Below are 17,406 nucleotides of genomic sequence, written 5' to 3' on the forward strand. Positions count from 1 at the left end.
TGTTGTGTTTGTTTAGAAATTCATTTATATATGTACAAGTTTTAAAGTTTTCAAGGAAACTGGTGCTGGCTAGGAGATTTAGAAACAAGTTTTGTATGGGCTAACATACAATTCCAAATTCTAATCTCACATTTCATAAAGCACTGAAAGAAAAATGCACATGGTGTTATGACTTGTTTTTTGATAATTTTATTACTATTGACAGTGACAGTACAACCGTAATTAAAAGAAGCACCAGCGAATTTTCTTTTCAATAGAAAATTGTTTAGTTTTTTGTTTCATTTTGATTTTAAAAGTTTCTAAGCAAAGTATATACATTAACATATTATGTTTTGGTGCAAGACCAAACACAGTTTTTTCTCATCTATACTTAGGTAACCAATTGATGTGAAGTCAATTTTGTTCTAGAAAACATGGATTATGATGAATTTTCACTTATAAAGATGCTTATACATGTGATATGAGTGATGTAACTTGGGTTAAAAATATTTGTGTAATTAGTCACTTTTCCAAGGTTTTTAATCTGGTGGCACCTGTAATGAAGAAAAACTTGCTTTAGTCTAAAAATGGAATTTCCAAATATGGAGCTGTCGACTGCATCATTCTTCCAATTAAATCAATCAGTGAATAATGAGTCTCATGGTTATGACTCTGATGTGAGTAACATTTTGGGTTGAATGGCAAATCGATGCACTATCAGTAGCTCATTTACTACTTAAGTTTATCGGCTGATCAAGCAGCTTATTACATAGTGGGCTACAGTGTTTTTTCTTCATGCACCAATCATAATCAGCTGATTAGAATTGCCGAAAATTGATCCACAGATGAACTTTGCGTAAACTGATCCTTGATTAATTAACCACACGGTTAGCTTAAGTGGTTGCTTAAAAATCCACTTTTGGTGCATCCAACCTTAATTGCAGTATGCAATTTTTGGCTTTGGCAATTGGTAAATACAAAAGTACCAGTAACTAAATAGATATAACAATTACATCAGCAAAAAACTGCCCAAGCAATATTCAAGCACAATGTTGATTTCAGAAAACGTTTGTCAGCAATCAACTATTTTAACTGTTGGTCGAAAAAGCATGTTCAGTAATTTGTGAATTTTGCCATGGTGACAACAGCTGTGTAAGGTTGTTGTGAATCAATATAGGAAAAGGTGAAGTACTGCCTGGAAAGAATTCAAAAGTTTGTAATTGAAAGTTCTTCTCAATACTGTGCTACAAAACATTGAAAAGGACTGATTTGTCATCTGAGAAATTATACAAAATACCTAAAAATTTGGTTGAAAGTTAATACATTATAAAACAAATAGCATTTTTCTAACAACAGCTATTTTTTCTTGTAAGCTTTGTATACTGTTAAACAAGTGTAATAAAGTTTAGAACCTTGTATCAATTTTCAGAAGTTGTATGGCTGGGACTAATGAGTGTCAGCAATCAGCATCAGTCTCATGGCTTATTTTTACTATCTTTTTAACCGGAATGGCCCGATTCAGTGAGTCCGATTCGGTGAGTCCGATTCGGTGAGTTCCCTATTCGGTGAGAGCCTTTTTTGGTGAGAGCCCTATTCAGTGAGTTTTTTTTTTAAATTATTGCGCGCCGTAGCCTAATTATCATTGCCGTTATAGGGGTTAGGGGATGGGGCTTGGGGGTTTGGTGAGTCCGATTCGGTGGGGTTTTAGGGTTTTTTTGGGGTTTGGGGGTTTTTGGGGTTTGGGTTTTTGGGGGTTTGGTTTTTGGGTTTGAGGTTAGGGGGTTTGGGGTTAGGGGTTTTAATTAGGCTACGGTACCCGATAATTTTCAAAAAAAAATTCAAAAAAATCACCGAATAGGGCTCTCATCGAAAAAGGCTCTCACCGAATCGGACTCACCGAATAGTAACAGACCCCTTTTTAACTGTGTTGTATACATATAACAACCTGGTGCTGAACGTTTCTTCAGTGTTCAAGATATTTTTTCTTAGAAGTAATACACCTATAGGCTATAGCTTATTGTTATTCAAACAAAAATGTTATGACGCATTAGAAATTTATTTTAGTGGCATTGATCAATAATTGAAATTCTACCATTTTTTGCAGATGTGCCCTCCTTTAAACATTACACCATTGATCATCACTGCAGGCATTATTTCATTGGGAATTATTGTTGGAAATTGTCTGGTTATTATAGCAATAGTTGGAGGTGGCTCGAAATTATTTCGACCCATGTATTGGTTCATAATTCACCTGAGTTGTACTGATATGTTAGTTGGTGAGTCAATATTTAATGTATGCATTTAGTTGCTGCGACTGTTCTTTTACCTTTGTCGTCTTGGCTTGCCTTGCCATTGGATAAAGCTGATGGCTTTGTCAAGTTTATGTGTGCTTGTTGAGTGTGCGCCATCAAGTCCACGCTAATCAACTCACGCACAGGCGTCTTTGCATTATTGCGAAGACCATCATCCTCGAAGACGAGAGATGGCTATCACCTTTGTTGTGAAATTGAAAATACTGTATAATCAGCGGCGCAACTAGAAAAAATCAAAGGGGTCGACAACGAGTGAGAAAACTAACAATTATTTGTAGAAGCGGATGTATCACAGTTAGATTGTTAAAATATTAGCCTAATGTAAATTGACAGCGCAATGATCCAATTTTGTGACGTGCGAAGCGACCTTTTTCGCTCTGTCTGCGCTTGCTACTCACTCTTAAAAAAGTTTCCCGCACTTTTGAAAGTAGGCAGCAAATTCTTTGCTCTCCAGGCCCACATTTTAAACAGTAGTTCAAACAAGCTTAGGGCCTGGATACACGTCAAGTTTGACCAGATTGTAAAGAAAATTTAATTGCACCGTCTTTTTGATACCAAAATTATAAAATTGGTTTAAGAATGTGTGAAGTTGCGACCATACGAAGATTACAAATCAGACTAGCCTAAAGCCAGCTGCAGTTTCGTTTTGTGGGTTAATAAGGTTGCATCCTAAGTTAGCCAATTTACCAAATTTTAGAAACCAAATTCAAAGAAAGGAAAAGAAATCCTTTTAGTTTCTCCACCCTCATTCTCGTAAACCCAATCAAGACAAAGGATTAGGACATACAAAAAAAATGAAACAAACTAAAATGAGTGAGCCCCTAAACAGCCGTGCCCCTCCTCAGGCGTACGAGGGGCAGTTAATACGGCTCTACTACCCTAGACCACTCTTGAACAATAACATGTTTGCATTAAAAACAATCACGACAGCGCTAAAAATCAGCATTTTTGAAAAAGGGAAGCATGGCACAATGGTCCCCCTGCGTACGCCACTGTATGCACAATTGCACAGTCTTACAAATGGGGACAGCATACAATCGGAAAAAGGTTTACAATTGAGTAAATACGGTATCTTTGCATTAATATTTTATGTCGGCTGCATAGCTGAATGGTGAGAGCCCTGGTTTGACACCTCTCCCGCATGCTTTCAGGTGGAGACGGAAGATTGGCTTATTTGCTTTCACATCCACTTAAACTATATCTCCAACTACCAGGCTTAAAGCTGGATACAAAAAGAAAACATTTTTTTATATGTCACTTCACTTTTTGTTAATTTCTCAGGTGATGGTTCAGAATTAAAAAGCAAAATTTATTTTTAGGTTTAATGCTCTTGTGGAATTATTGCTTAGCTGCGGTGTTTGATGTGAGCAACACAAAAACAAGTCTGTTGACATTGCAAGCAGTTTGGGTGACCAGTGCTTGTTCTTCGGTGCTTGGAATCCTTTTGCTTGCTATTGACAGGTCTGTTCAGTAACGTAGTTTACTGTTGAATGTCAGGCTGAATGATTCTTTTTGGTTTGTTAGGTTGCTCTATTTTGATTTTAACAGTTTTGTCACGCTCAAGTAGCCTACTTCCGGAGTCGGCCTTGTTTGTAACGACTTCGGACACGCCAAAATTCTTCCGACCCCACAGCGCTGGTTTAATGTTATCATCGTCATGATGATATTGGGTGGTTTTGTGGATTGTTGGGTTCGTATGTAAGCTGCAGTTTGAACTACTTTAGTTTAGAACATACAAACAGCTTTAATGAATGAATGTTTCTGCTTTTTACGGTTTTTATGGTTTAGGTACATGCAAGTCGTGCATCGTAGGTTGCACAGTATATACTTCAATCAAAGAACAGTGAGTGCAGCAATATTCCTTGCTTGGGTTATTCCAACATTGATGTTTCTTGTCATCCCAATTGCATTTAATTGGTCCTGCAAAGATAGCTGCAGGTGAAGTGTCACAGCATGTGTACCTTTCAACTTATCTTGCTTTTGCTTTATAAGTATTGGCATTGCATATTATGAGTGTATGATTTTTCTAGCGTTTTTTCTCAAATTTATAAAATGAAAGAGAAATTATAATGATGTTTACAGAAATTGTCTAACCCGAATCAAGTAAAAAACAATGCTAGTTTCAAAGAAACGCACAGCAGCACTAGTGTAAAAGACAAAAATAACACAAAAAGAAACACATTATATTCCTTCGCTGCGTAATCCAGTAAACACAAGTTGCCCTTTTTACAACTTTTGTTTGCTGGGAGAATTGGAATTTTTCTTCACTTGATAGAATGATTCTTCTAAAATCAAAAAAATATCAAAGCTGAATGTAGATTACATTGTAGGTGCCATGATTCCAGCTACATGGAATGTACGCCACCCAACCAATGCTCGCAAGTCATCCCTCCTTTCAAGAAGTCTTTTATATTGTTATGCTTGTTGTATCTATTTGGCATAATGCCTTGGCCTGTGGTTATCTACAGCCTCATATTCATCAGGGTAAGCCAGAAAATGAGTATGCAGTCATTCTGTTTGAATAGGTATTCTTCAGTTGATTGCTAAGGCAGACAACGCAAAGTAAAATTTTCTTAGATGGTTGCGTAGCTGGTAAATAGTGGTAATGATCATTGCATATACGTGTAGTGACCACAGATAAAGACATTGTTTTTTTTTGTAGATTTGAGTTTGTTTGGCCAGGATCAATGGCGCAGTTTATTTAGGTTTTTTGATTGTTGTATATTTTCGACAAATAAACTGCCTGTACCGGTTTTGAATTTCGTGTCTGTAAATGCAACATTTTTACGGATCTGCGTTCCAAAAATAAATCCAACCCACTTCTGAAAGTTAGTAAGCTGCACTATCATCTCTATCGTACCATCTCACCTACTTCCGACATGTTACAACCAATCAGATGCGAGTGCGACAGAAATTTATCGGCGTCTTTCAGGCACGGAAAAGCACTCAGGCGTTGCGTCAAAGAATACGTCATCGCGATGCTCGGTTGATACGCACGTTGATCGCGATCATGTTGGCTTTCATCATAACTCTCACTCCGGCTGGCGTGGTCATGGCTATTGTAAGTGATTTCATTTGTTGTTTTTGATCGATGAGCCCAACTTGTTGTCTTGATGCCGGTTTGTGTTTTTTTTTCTGTATTTATAAGAACAAATTGTTTTCACCGCCATTGCATTGCCAGTTTCAATCCTTTGTCATGTACGGCTATATCAGGACGTTTATAACCGTGAAGATCAGGCGGTCTTGGCGAAAGCGGGAAACGTCAAAGAAATATTCGACCTGACAGCTTTATATTACCATTTTCAGCGGGCGCTGATTTTTTGATATTGATATTAGAAAACTTTTTACCGATCAAGTTTAAGGTGATAATTTTTCTTTGAACTGTTCCGCAAACCTCAAAATCTTCGCAGAAAGCAAGTGTGGGTTGGCCTCTCAGACCGAGCCGGATGAAATGATAAATATATCAATATAAACACATTACGGCCAGAAATGGCAACGGTGGTGTTCACTTAAATCTGCATTCAATTTGCGCGTGTTCTATCCACAGCTTCTAATTCGTATTGATCCGTGGTTTGATGGTTTGCAGAGAGGCTGCCCAGACTGCAAAATCTGCCATTTTTACATTGTTTGACGTTAAATCAAAGTAAAAATGACGAATTTTTCTGTCTGGGCGGTATAAAATGACCTGGCTATAAAATTGCATTTATGGAAGTGAATTATTTTTAGGTTCGATTTTCGTTGGATTTGTGCTTTATCTTTTCAGGATTATTCCATGTCGCATCACAATTCGAAATTGGTGGATTATGCGGTGTATCTGTTTCTTGTGGCTACGTCTAATTCTCTTTTAAATCCAATCCTGTACATTTGGCGAATCCCCGCAATAAGAGTTTCACTCGAACACAGATTCAGATGCTGTTACAAATCCATTTTGAATCAGAATTCAAGAATATCAAGAAATGGCGATAAATCGTAAGTTTCTTAACTTTCAACACTTCACTTCCAACATTCAACTTTGTTCAGAATATTTAAAAAAAAATTCTTCAATTACAATATACCACTGGTGGAATGTTTTCTTTCAATCACGCATTAAACTTTATCATATTATGGATTAAGATGTGCCGTGGGATGGCGCAACGCATAAGGCGTTGGCTTTCCAATTATGCAAACCTGGTTTGACTCCCAGCTTCTGCTGGTTGTTGAAAACACCGCTCACCTCTACCTAGGGCAGGGGTCGGCAAACTTTCTGTACTACTGGGCCAAATCTACAAACTTTCGGTAACGTGCGGGCCGCATAAATTTCAACCTATAAACAATCGCCACATTATCCTTAAAATCATGGCGCACTTGCAACTCCTATTCCTGTGTCTATTGCACAATGAGACGTGTTTGTTGCCGTTTCATTTATCACACACGTATTAAAACGCAATGCATTGTTTTTATTTACTTATCGTTTATCAATGTGAAGGATGATGTTGTTTCTGTGTCATGGCCAAGGTGTTTAAATCCACTGGCAACTTTGTTGATGATATTTGCAATACGTCATTCAAATCACGATCTGACGGCGAGTGCGAAGTTTATTCTTTGCGTAATTCATTTTTAAAAAAAGCTGCTCACAGCAATATGTGCTTCCAAACATGCACATTACACATTTTGCATTGTCATACAGATGAGGATAGGTGGATTTCTGGACATACGGTATTCTTTATAAAAGTTGGCAATTGGAACTGAATCGTATTTGGCCTTCAATATGTTGGATGATTGAAGTTCAATTATTTCCATTTGCATCTCATGTGGCACAGTATTGACATCCATTGAAAACCATAATTTTGAGAGATTTTGTAGCATACATGGGAGTTACCGAGTAATGTCGAGACACATATTAAAGGGCTTTTTGTTATGATATAAAATAAATTCATGCGTAGATAATGATGAAACTTTGGTTTATGCACTAAAAGTAAGATCGTTCGAGGGCCGCAAGAAGTTTGTCCGCGGGCCGCATTTGGCCCGCGGGCCGCAGTTTTCCGACCCCTGACCTAGGGTGTAATAAATTGGGTGGGCATAATTGCTGCAGGAAAGGCGGCCGAGAGAAAGGAACTTGCCACCCTACTCTCCTTTGCCACCCTACATTGGGTGATGAAAGTCAAACAAGTCCACCAAGATCTGGTATTTAAAATGTGAAAATTGCCAGTGGTGTTAAAAACATGGGCCGTGTAAAGTACAGTGGTGTTTTTATGGTAATATATTATGTAGGCTATTCTTTTGTCTTCCTTGCATAGTCCACGAGTATAGCCATAGTGACTTTATTTCACTTTCAGGCATGGCCATTTCAACTCTGAACAAGGTCAGCACAGTTATGCCCCGAATCCCTTACATAGCCCTTTCACACGAAAACCAGCTATATATCTGTCATGTGGGAGGCCTCTTTCGTCGAACTTTTCTGATATCAGTCAAAATTCAACACCACTTTCACAGGTTAGTGGCCACTTCAATTACCTTGGCTTTGTGCTGTGTTATTTTAAAGGACATCAGTAGTAACTTTGAAAATGTACGTAATTTTGTTTGCTTTCTCTGTGGCAATGACAACCAAAGGTGCAATGTCTCTTGTGAACAAGATGACAAATTTTTAGGCAGCCATATGTCTCCAATGCCCAGAAATCCTGTTTTGTGCAGTAAATGAGAAAGTGTTTACCTTGATCTATGCTATTTTCAATTATTTAAAACTGTGTCAACCTTTTTCGATAAGCAAAATAAAATTTTGAGCATACACCAATCACACGAAAGTGCAGCATTCGCTAGAAATCAAAAAGGTTTAGACATTCAAGGCACTTTTCCATTTTTTCCCTTTTAAATCTGATCTGTGCATTTGCAGAAGCCATGCATTTCCAGCACATTGTCGATAATTTCAAAATTTAATTTAGAAAATTTATTCCTTAAAAGATTCTATGACTCCATCCGTTCAATGTCAGGTTATTGATTGCATTAAGTTTAAGTATTTTTGTTGCCAATACTTTTGCTTCAATGAGAGAATAAAATGTTTAACGCTGGGTGGTATGCTGGAATAAAATTGTCTTTTGTAGATCAAGCCGACGCACATTTTTGTTGCAGTAGACCTTGTATCAAAAAATCTGAAGACAGCAAATCAATGTAAAAAACGGTTGATTTGTTGTCCGAGTCGCATGTTTAAGTCGTCATCCAGTAGCGTGGCCAGGCTGTGAAAACGTTTGTCCGACATTCGAAATAACGTTGATTTGGCATCCATACTTGAAGGTAGACATGAAGATTGGTTTTCTGTCCTTCCAGTCATTTCGTTCAACCTCTCATTCTCTAATTTTGTAGTGTGAGTCTAAGTGCGGCAACGACTGTTATGTCGCATTGGAGTACGTGCTTTACTGTACGGATGATCACTCCCACTTCTGTAATCTGTATATTGTACAACCTTTTATGGCAGCTTAACAAACTTTTTCGTTGCATTTAAGCATCGAAATGTTAGACTCTTCTTTCTTGGCATACCATCTATTCTACCATAACGTTTTAAATGGCCTGGGTATTGAAAGCAATGCCTTGGTGACAGAGGTTTTGAGAACTTCTTTGAATAAGTTGCATACTGCATAGACTACTGGAAATGCTCCCAAGAACAACTTCATAACTTCTCCAGCACTAAACAACTAACTCGGATTTGTGAGCGAACAATGCAACTAGTTGTAATTAACAGCAAGGGTTGCCAGAACTAATGATTCAAGTATCACTCACTTGACATGAAGCATATTCCTTAATCTTGTTTTTAAATAAGGACAACTACTTGGTCACTATCGTTTTAATTTTTGTGAAAAGTCCAAGCTACACTTCAAACTTGGTTTCATGTCTAATGTCTATGAGCGATTTGTTCTGTAAACTTCTTTCATTGTCATACTTGATTTCAAGGATTGACTGCCTCTTTTCCGAAAAGTTTTTAACTTTCTCGGTCTTTTGCTCTTTGTATAAGATTTGTGCTGATGTTGTGTTTGTTACTTTGTTGCTTTAAGTGCGTCATTCTTTGTCTGCCTGGGGCACGCTTCCTTCCAATTTTGACTGTGAGAAAGAGATGTTCAAATATTCCTTCTCGAAGCACTTGTCTGAGAAATTGAAGTTATTTTTCATTGGGTTCTTTGTTTGATTAATTTGTTGCAAAACATTTTGATTGGTGTTTCTGGCAGTGGAGGGAATTCTCCGCGTTTTTTTGGAATGCCTGCATTTCAAAACCATTCTTTTAGTCATTTTTATGTTAGCTTTCCAAAGTTTCTAAGCCTGCATCCAGTTAAGGATGTAGACTTGTTGCACAATATTGATTTCATTTGTTGAAAAGCCTGAACTAGAAGTGGTGAAAAATCCATGCCATAATTTATAGCGTTATCGTCCACGATGGACAAAATAACAAGCATTAATATTGCATTACCAGGCTTTTCTCCCTTTATAATGAAGTGATATTTCATTTTATATTTTCCAGTCTCGATAATTAGATTTACATTGATGTTTATTGCTAAGATATATTTATTATTAAAAGGAGTGCCACAGAATGTCAGGATATTCGAAGCATTTTATGTCAAACACCCAACCCGCATCCCACTTTGTAAAATTCAATGATTGAAAATTTTGCACCAAGCAAAAGTTAAAATGATTTTTGTGCGCTAGGTGAGGTAATCTGTGCGTGAAACAGATGTCAAAAATGTCCATAATATCATTGTGTGTCCTAGGTGTCTCGCAAGAATGACACTGTGTTTTTACAAAAGGGTGTCTGTGCAGGCAGCAGAGTTTAACTAAGGTATCTTGACACCGTTGTAGAGGGGTTTTTGGCGTGAAAAAAATTTATTGATATCATCAGTTAAGTATTTCCATCCTGTTACGACTTTTGGTATACGCTGTATTATGTTCAAGGAGTGTATAGGTTAATTATTTATGACATCATATTTAAAGACAGCTTTGAAACTGACAGTTGACAAAATATCAATACCTAGAACAGTGGTTCCCAACCTGGGGGTCGTGACCCCCAAGGGGGTCGCAGAGCATTTTATAGGGGGTCGCGAAGCTGTTTCTCATGCAAAAACAAAAGTGAATGTAAGTAGGACGAGGTACCGGTCTGCTAGTAGTATGTGCCAGGCTTCGTTTACATGACGTTTCATTGCGCCCGAAATGTAAAATTTCCGTTTCGGTTAGTCTGGCAGACTCGTAGTCTGTTTGCATGCGATGACCGAAATGAGATTCGTGTCGGTCTGGATTTCATGTCGGTAGTTTCAACAGAAATGAAACCGAAATGAAGCGGTTGCGGGTGATGTAAACACCGGAATGGCCCGTTTCGGTGAGTCCGATTCGGTGAGTCCGATCCCTTAACGGGGGATTTTTTCAATTTTCGTTTTAAATTATCGGGTACCGTAGCCTAATTATCATTGCCGTTTTAGGGTTAGGGGTTAGGGTTAGAGGTTAGGAACTCACCGAATCGGACTCACCGAATAGTAGCAGACCCTGTAAACACACCGCAATGAGATCCTAGCAACGAAATTAGCCTTAGTGCTAGTAGTTTGTGGTCTGTTTAAGTATTTATTTGTAGTGTACGAGGAAAAGAGAACTTGAACATTACATCAGTGCAATAGCTTTGTGTTTTTGAAATCATAATGATAAATATTTTCAACTGGGACTGGAATGCGGGTTGTTTAATTTAAGTGAGCAATTAGCAATTGCGAACCAGCAATACAAAGTTACTCTCTCAATTTTGGTGTGAAATGTATGATTTATACCCACAGATTTCTAAGCTTTTCAAGTATTACTGCCCTTCGCTATGACATATCTAAGTGAGAGCAGTTTTTCAGCTCTTCTGCATATCAAAATGAAGGATAGAATGGATGTGGAAGACGACATGAAACTGGCTCTGTCTAGCACGCAACCTCGATCTTCACGGTTAGCTGCAGACCTACGAGGTCAACCATCGCATTGATTTGTCAATAAATGCAAGAAAAACATTTTTAGTGCTGCCTTTTGTTGTATTATTTGTTAATAGTATACTTGCATTTAGGAAAGAATATAAGTGGAGATCGCGGTATCTACAAAAAATTTTAAAGGGGGTCACCAAGACAAAAAGGTTGGGAACCACTGACCTAGAAGCAAACGACAGTTAACTCATAATAATCTAAGGCTAAGAAATTGCTATTTTGTTTTATAGAGATCGCTAAGGAAGCCTGTTAAAATATCGAAGAAGAAGCGAGCAAAAATGTTTGAGCTGCAGAAACTTTCTCCTGACATCCACAACCGAACACCACTGCAATCACCTCTCTGCTCCGGTCCTGGAGCAGTAAGGATTGCCAAAAATACGTATGTTTGATAAATAGATTAGAGTAACTCAATCGATCAATTTGTGGTTGCACAACCGAGTGGCAAGTTCTTGGGTTCTATATTCTGTGTGCATGTTGAGCAACTTGCTTCAAGTACAACTCTTCATTCAACGGCACTCAGGGCATGAAATAGTTTACACTCAACCTACTGGGAAGTGTCCGCTCGTTATTGAAATCAATCTCGTAACAAACTTCAAAACTTAGAGCTGTGTGTCAGTGATTCACATGCTCTACAAACAAGGAAAACGGCCACCATTATGCTCCAAAGCAATTTTTCTTAGTAGTACGAAGATACATAGTTAATCCACTAATATATTGAATAAAAATTATTTCAAATTAGAAAGCAATGTTGTAGGTAATTTTCATCCGTAAAAAAACGCTTGTGGCCTGAGTCGGAAGGATTTCGGCATATCTGGAGTCAGAGTCGTTGAAAAAGGGGCCGACTCCGGCTGGATACAAAACGATCAACACTAAAATGCATTGATTTTTTTCAAAATGTTGTGTCTTGTTTTCCCTATTGCACTCTAAAACTGAATCAGAAAATAGTAGTGTTTATTCTTGTCAGTTTTTGTGGAAGTCGCCATTTCCATTTCGATCACAACTTAGTTGAAATTAAATGAAAAAAAATACAAATCTGGCAACACTAAGTCGAAGTCGCCCAGTTATAAATCGAGGAGTCATAGGCTATATTTTTCGCCTGACTTCACAGCCCTGCTTGTGGCCTATTAGGTTGTTGTTCCATCACAGCATATTGAAAACTTGTTTGGTTTCTTGAACTACTTGTTTCATCTTTTGTTTCGAGATTCATGCTGGAGGCAAAAATTACAAGATCTTTTGTTTAGATCGGTTGATAGAAACGATTACTAAGCCTTGATCACGACACCTAGTTACACGGAATCGATGCCATAAGCAAATACTGGGGTGACTAATACAGTAATCATTCGAAATGTTAACAAAAAGACGGGTGTGACTTCCAACACAAAATGGACTTTGTGTCTTGACGGTCAATATCAAAGTGGTTGAAATTTTAGCTGTTGATTTAGTGTTTTTGTTTTGTTTCTGCTCGTTAGTAATAGCTTGGTAGGCATTTTCACACGTGAATATCGTTGTTTTTTTACCCAGTTTTTAATTGAATTTCCGCATTGGTAAACTGTGCATTTGCCCATTGGTTCAGTGTTAATGCAAATTTACTTTTCATTCTTAGATTGACGCTTTTGGAAAAACCGTCCAGCTCAACGAAAGAACTCAGTCCTCGTTGCGTCATTCACTCTTGTGCGAGCCACTCCAGTCGTGATGATGATGAGGTAGAAACTCTTCCAACCACCTTATGATGCCTTTGACAAAGAGACGCCGTCACACATCCGTGTCTTGCGAGCGCACTTTTAAGTAACAAATTTCCATCATATCCGGACATGAAAAATCACGAACTTTTCTTCCTGAACATTTCCACGTATTCATACGCGGCGCTGTGCTGAGCAAAAGTTCGTTCATGATCTTTTATTGGAGCAAACAGTTTCTTACTCAAAAGCGGACGATTTTGATTTTCGACTTATCGATCTCAGTTTCAAAACATTAACTAAGACACTGCTCTCTAACGCAGTAATTGAAACGTAGTGGCTAATGTAAGCCACTGACATGACTTTCAGATCTCAGACTTAAAAGAAAACAACTTATTATCATTTGGATAAATGAGACTGACAGCGACCTTAAAAGGTATTTAGTTGTCATTTAGGTCAGAGTTTGATTTCGCCATTAAAAAAACAGCAGTCTGAAAATCATAGCGTTCTACTAATACGTTTCTTTTAGTTTAATGTTTCCTAATATTTTTTCTTAAGAATCTTATCTATAGTCAAGCTTAGACCATAAACACTGTTTGGTCGAGATCTCAAATCTAAAGTTTCAAGCGTTTATATGAGATGTTAGAGATACTAAAATAGCCCAAGGTTGTTTTAACTTGATTATTACAAAAAAGTTCTTTCAACAACGGTTGTTATCAAGTCGACCATGCAAATGAAAATCCGCTGTCAACATGTCAAGCTTTACATGCTATAATATCTTAGCCAACAGTGTTGCTTTTGTTAAGATTTGTGAGTGTACGAGTCGACAAATGCCAAATGCTTGAATGACAAGTAACTTGCTCTCTTCAGAGCTCTGCTAACTCTAAAGTTTCTCAAAAGTATCTTTACGCGACAATTTTGAGAAAAAAAATTGTGTCCGTGTTTGCCGGTTATACGCTGTTTCGATGATAAACTGGCCAAGGGTACCAAAGGTATACCCATCCAGCAAATCGACCTAACCTTTCTCACATTCATTCATTTCTGCCGACGTTGTATCAATGTGAAAAAAGTTGACTTATTGACTGGACAACGGGCAAGGATTAATATGCTTGACAACCTTGTGGTAAAAAACTATAAAGTACTGGAATTGCATGCAATTCTCAACAACAAAGACATTGATTTGTCGATTACTCCCGGTTGCTTACTGCGCAGAACTTGCTTTTATCTTGTCAACAGCAGGCTGACATGCAGCTGTTGCTAATTAATGATATTTGGAAAACTGCTTTCTGACTAGGTTTTAGCTGGAGGTGGGAAACCAGTTTCGGTACACTTTTGTTGTTGCTCTTCTTTTAGCTTTGCTAGTAAAGTTACTTTTAAAAATCATGTATTAATTGTTTTTACCTACTTTAAAAGTATTGCTTCAAGTGTTCACTGTACTTGTTGCACATCAAGTGTATTTCATATGTTGTTTCACTGGTGCTTTACATTCGTTATCGAAATCAGCTACCGGTAATGCATATTTAGTTTTTATAATATAAATGCCAGTACCTGCATTAAGGTGTTTCATTTTTTTACGATTTTTGAAATCAAAAGTGCTTGGGGTCTAATCAGATCGGATTTGGCCACATACAGCCATCCAAAATATTTTTTCGATTTTTGGTCATTTTGGATCGGCAAAATGGGACCGAAATCTGATCTGATCATACCCCAAGCGTTATTGATTTCAAACATCGTGAAAGAAATTAAGCATCCTAACCTACATATTACGTTGTTGCACTCCATTATTTATACGTTGGTTAACAAAGGTTACTACGATAGAATAATCTCGGAAATTATAAAAATTGTGTATAATTTTGGAGAGGTATCACATTGTTTGGGAGCATCTGGCTGTGAGTTGACATACCGTGTGCCCTGCTTCTGACTGTACCCTGACAACTGCTTTGCATGTTGTATACCAAGTTATGATTCATCAATATCTAGATTTATGTTATTCTTGGATGTTATGTTGCTTGGAACATGTTGGAGAAATGAAATATTCTTCTCATGCCTCTTTTCATTGCTGCAACGGCAGTGAAGATGGTTTTGAATTCGTCACATTATCAACAAAAAAAATACCAAGGTCTTCTGGGTACATGATTATCGACACACTGCGTCACCTCTCGTTAGTGCCAAGCTCTACTTTCTATCATGTTCCTTGGTGGTTTTAAGGCACGAATGCCCAGGAAACAGTGAAAGTACTTGCTCCGCATTTTTATATCAATTAAATTTCCAAGTATTTTACCTTTCTTTTCTTGTCCACTGTAGGCTCTTGATATGATGACTACCTATTATATATTTTTACATATAAAGAACGTTGGGTTTACTACAAAACACACACCATTTGTCAGATCAATCAGACTTTCACCAGGATTGCGTTTGTCGTTTATGACGTAAATCGAGCTTCAAATCGCGGTGTGCATGGAGTCAAGTGTCTTCTAGAAATATGTTAGTCATAGAACTTATTAGGCCTTCGAACCCAGGTAGCAAAATTTTTCATTTTTACATTGATTCAGCTCCTGCAGACGTTGAATTAATGTAAAAATGGCGGATTTTGCTTTCTGGAGAGATTTTAATCTTGTCATCTCCAATTCTATACCCAAGGTAAAACAAACATTGAAAACCTGAACCTAGTCAGCAAAATTCGTTCTTTATTAATTGATTCAACGTTTGCAAACGTTATATCAATATAAAAAGACGGATTTCGCCAGCTAAGAACAGAAAATAAACATAACTGAAAAAGACTAAAGATGTTAAACTGTAGTATCGCTGGGTTGGTGGTCTGAATCTTAATCTCTGGATCACGGTAAACAGGGAAGCTCGACTCATTTTGGCGAACTGTTACTTTTTTAGGCAGGACATTCATGAACTTTTCAACTTTGGTTGAAGTGATTAGAAAATTTACCTTGTAGTTTGCAATTGTTCAATGCATGTTTACATTTTTGCTACGTTGAATTGCGGTACGAATGCTTGTATGGTGTTTATGTATTTTTGTGTTATATCTGTGTCAACTTTCTCTTCTTGTAAACCAATTAAACAGTGGTGTCTATTGTTCTGCTTACTGAAATAAACTGTGATTTGTTATGTTTTACAAAGATCGACTCTTATTTTATTATTGTCTTGTGCAACCTTTCGATGTTTTATCTTTAGAGACAACATTTCTTGTTGAAAAATCTTTGGTTTCTCTAAAATCAAAAAGCAACTGAAGCCGGTCACAAGGCGTACTCGGCCTCAGACAGCAAATCAGTCTTTTTTTACATTGATTCAACTTGTGCATACGTTGAATCAATGTATAAACGACTGATTTGCTGTCTGAGGCGGAATGATATTGGTGATCGTTTTTATGCTGTATCGTTATTGCGTTGTGTGATTTTCTGTCATTTCCCTTGAGTTGTATACACTACAGTGCAGCGCTACCATTATGTCCTCAAGTATCAATGCTAATAAGGTTATTGTCATACTCCAATTAGCGGCTGTGCAACTACTACCCAGAAAAGTAGTTATTTCCACATCTTTTCAACGTTTAGTGTTGCTGAAACGATGCAAAAAGACAACTTTATTGGCTACATATGTTGTGTGCATTTGTTAATTTTATTGGTGTCTTTTCTCATACATTGTGGTGCAATGTTGAAACAGGCGCGGATGTAGGAGTTTTTTTTTGGGGGGGCCAGAAAATTTGAAAATGAATTAAAAAGTAAGAAAAAGAAAAAACAGATGTGGACAACCAGTGGCGGGGGGTCTGGGGGACCTCCCCCAGAAAATTTGAAAAATTACTTTGAATTTAGTGCATTCTGAGAGCATTTTCAACAAAAATATGGGTATAAATATCCGGACAGCACCAATATTCCTGTGAAATGGTGCTGTCCGGTGGCATAGCAAAAGGATAATATCATGTTTTCTTCGGCATTTTTTCGGTAATAAAGCTAAGTCTCTATGTTTTCTTGTTGCTAATTCCTGGCTGAGATGTTTGGTATTGGCAAAACTCGCTCTTTTAATGCAATTTCGCTTAAAATTAGGCAAACTTTGTTTTAGAGACATGAGACTGAAAGCATCATTCTCAATATCGTGACGTCACACGCGTGCCAAAGGGGGTTGTAAGTCCGCTGTGGGACTAATATCAGCTGTTTTGAAGCATATCAAACCATTCAACAATTTCTCACCAAATTTCGAGGGGGGGCCCGGGCCCCTTGGGCCCCCTCCCATAGATCCGCGCCTGTGAAACCAATGTTTAAGTGCTTGGCTGCTTGTCAATCATTGAAGTCTTAATTTGATTTCTATGTCAGAGTTTAGAATTACCGTTAGCCTGTATGTGTTACAAGAGATATGTTTGCAAAACAATTTTTGAGTGAACTAAACACAGTTGTTCGTCGTTTTGCTTCGGAAGTTTGCTTTCACAACACCATAAATATTCGTGGAATGTTGTAGTTGTGATTGCGACGCTCA

General features: G+C 37.6%; 1 protein-coding gene across 1 annotated transcript; it reads left to right on the plus strand.

Annotated features, from left to right (window-relative positions):
- The first annotated feature begins 502 nt into the window (after window positions 1-502).
- Window positions 503-10,084, plus strand: LOC145776668 (sphingosine 1-phosphate receptor 2-like). The gene is made up of 9 exons (XM_082587898.1): window positions 503-656; window positions 2,084-2,255; window positions 3,611-3,752; window positions 4,080-4,229; window positions 4,622-4,775; window positions 5,224-5,352; window positions 6,055-6,260; window positions 7,607-7,763; window positions 10,022-10,084. Exons 1-9 carry the CDS (start codon window positions 567-569, stop codon window positions 10,082-10,084), a joined length of 1,263 nt encoding a protein of 420 aa, XP_082444024.1. The 5' UTR covers window positions 503-566.
- The last annotated feature ends 7,322 nt before the right edge of the window (window positions 10,085-17,406 follow it).

This window comes from Aplidium turbinatum, chromosome 9 (genome assembly GCF_918807975.1).
Source record: "Aplidium turbinatum chromosome 9, kaAplTurb1.1, whole genome shotgun sequence".
NCBI lineage: Eukaryota > Metazoa > Chordata > Ascidiacea > Aplousobranchia > Polyclinidae > Aplidium > Aplidium turbinatum.

Coding starts and splice junctions, on each gene's coding strand:
- LOC145776668 (XM_082587898.1), top strand. CDS start 567: ATGGAATTTCCAAATATGGAGCTGTCGACTGCATCATTCTTCCAATTA. Junction 657..2,083: donor CTCATGGTTATGACTCTGAT/GTGAGTAACATT, acceptor CATTTTTTGCAG/ATGTGCCCTCCTTTAAACAT. Junction 5,353..6,054: donor CTGGCGTGGTCATGGCTATT/GTAAGTGATTTC, acceptor TTATCTTTTCAG/GATTATTCCATGTCGCATCA.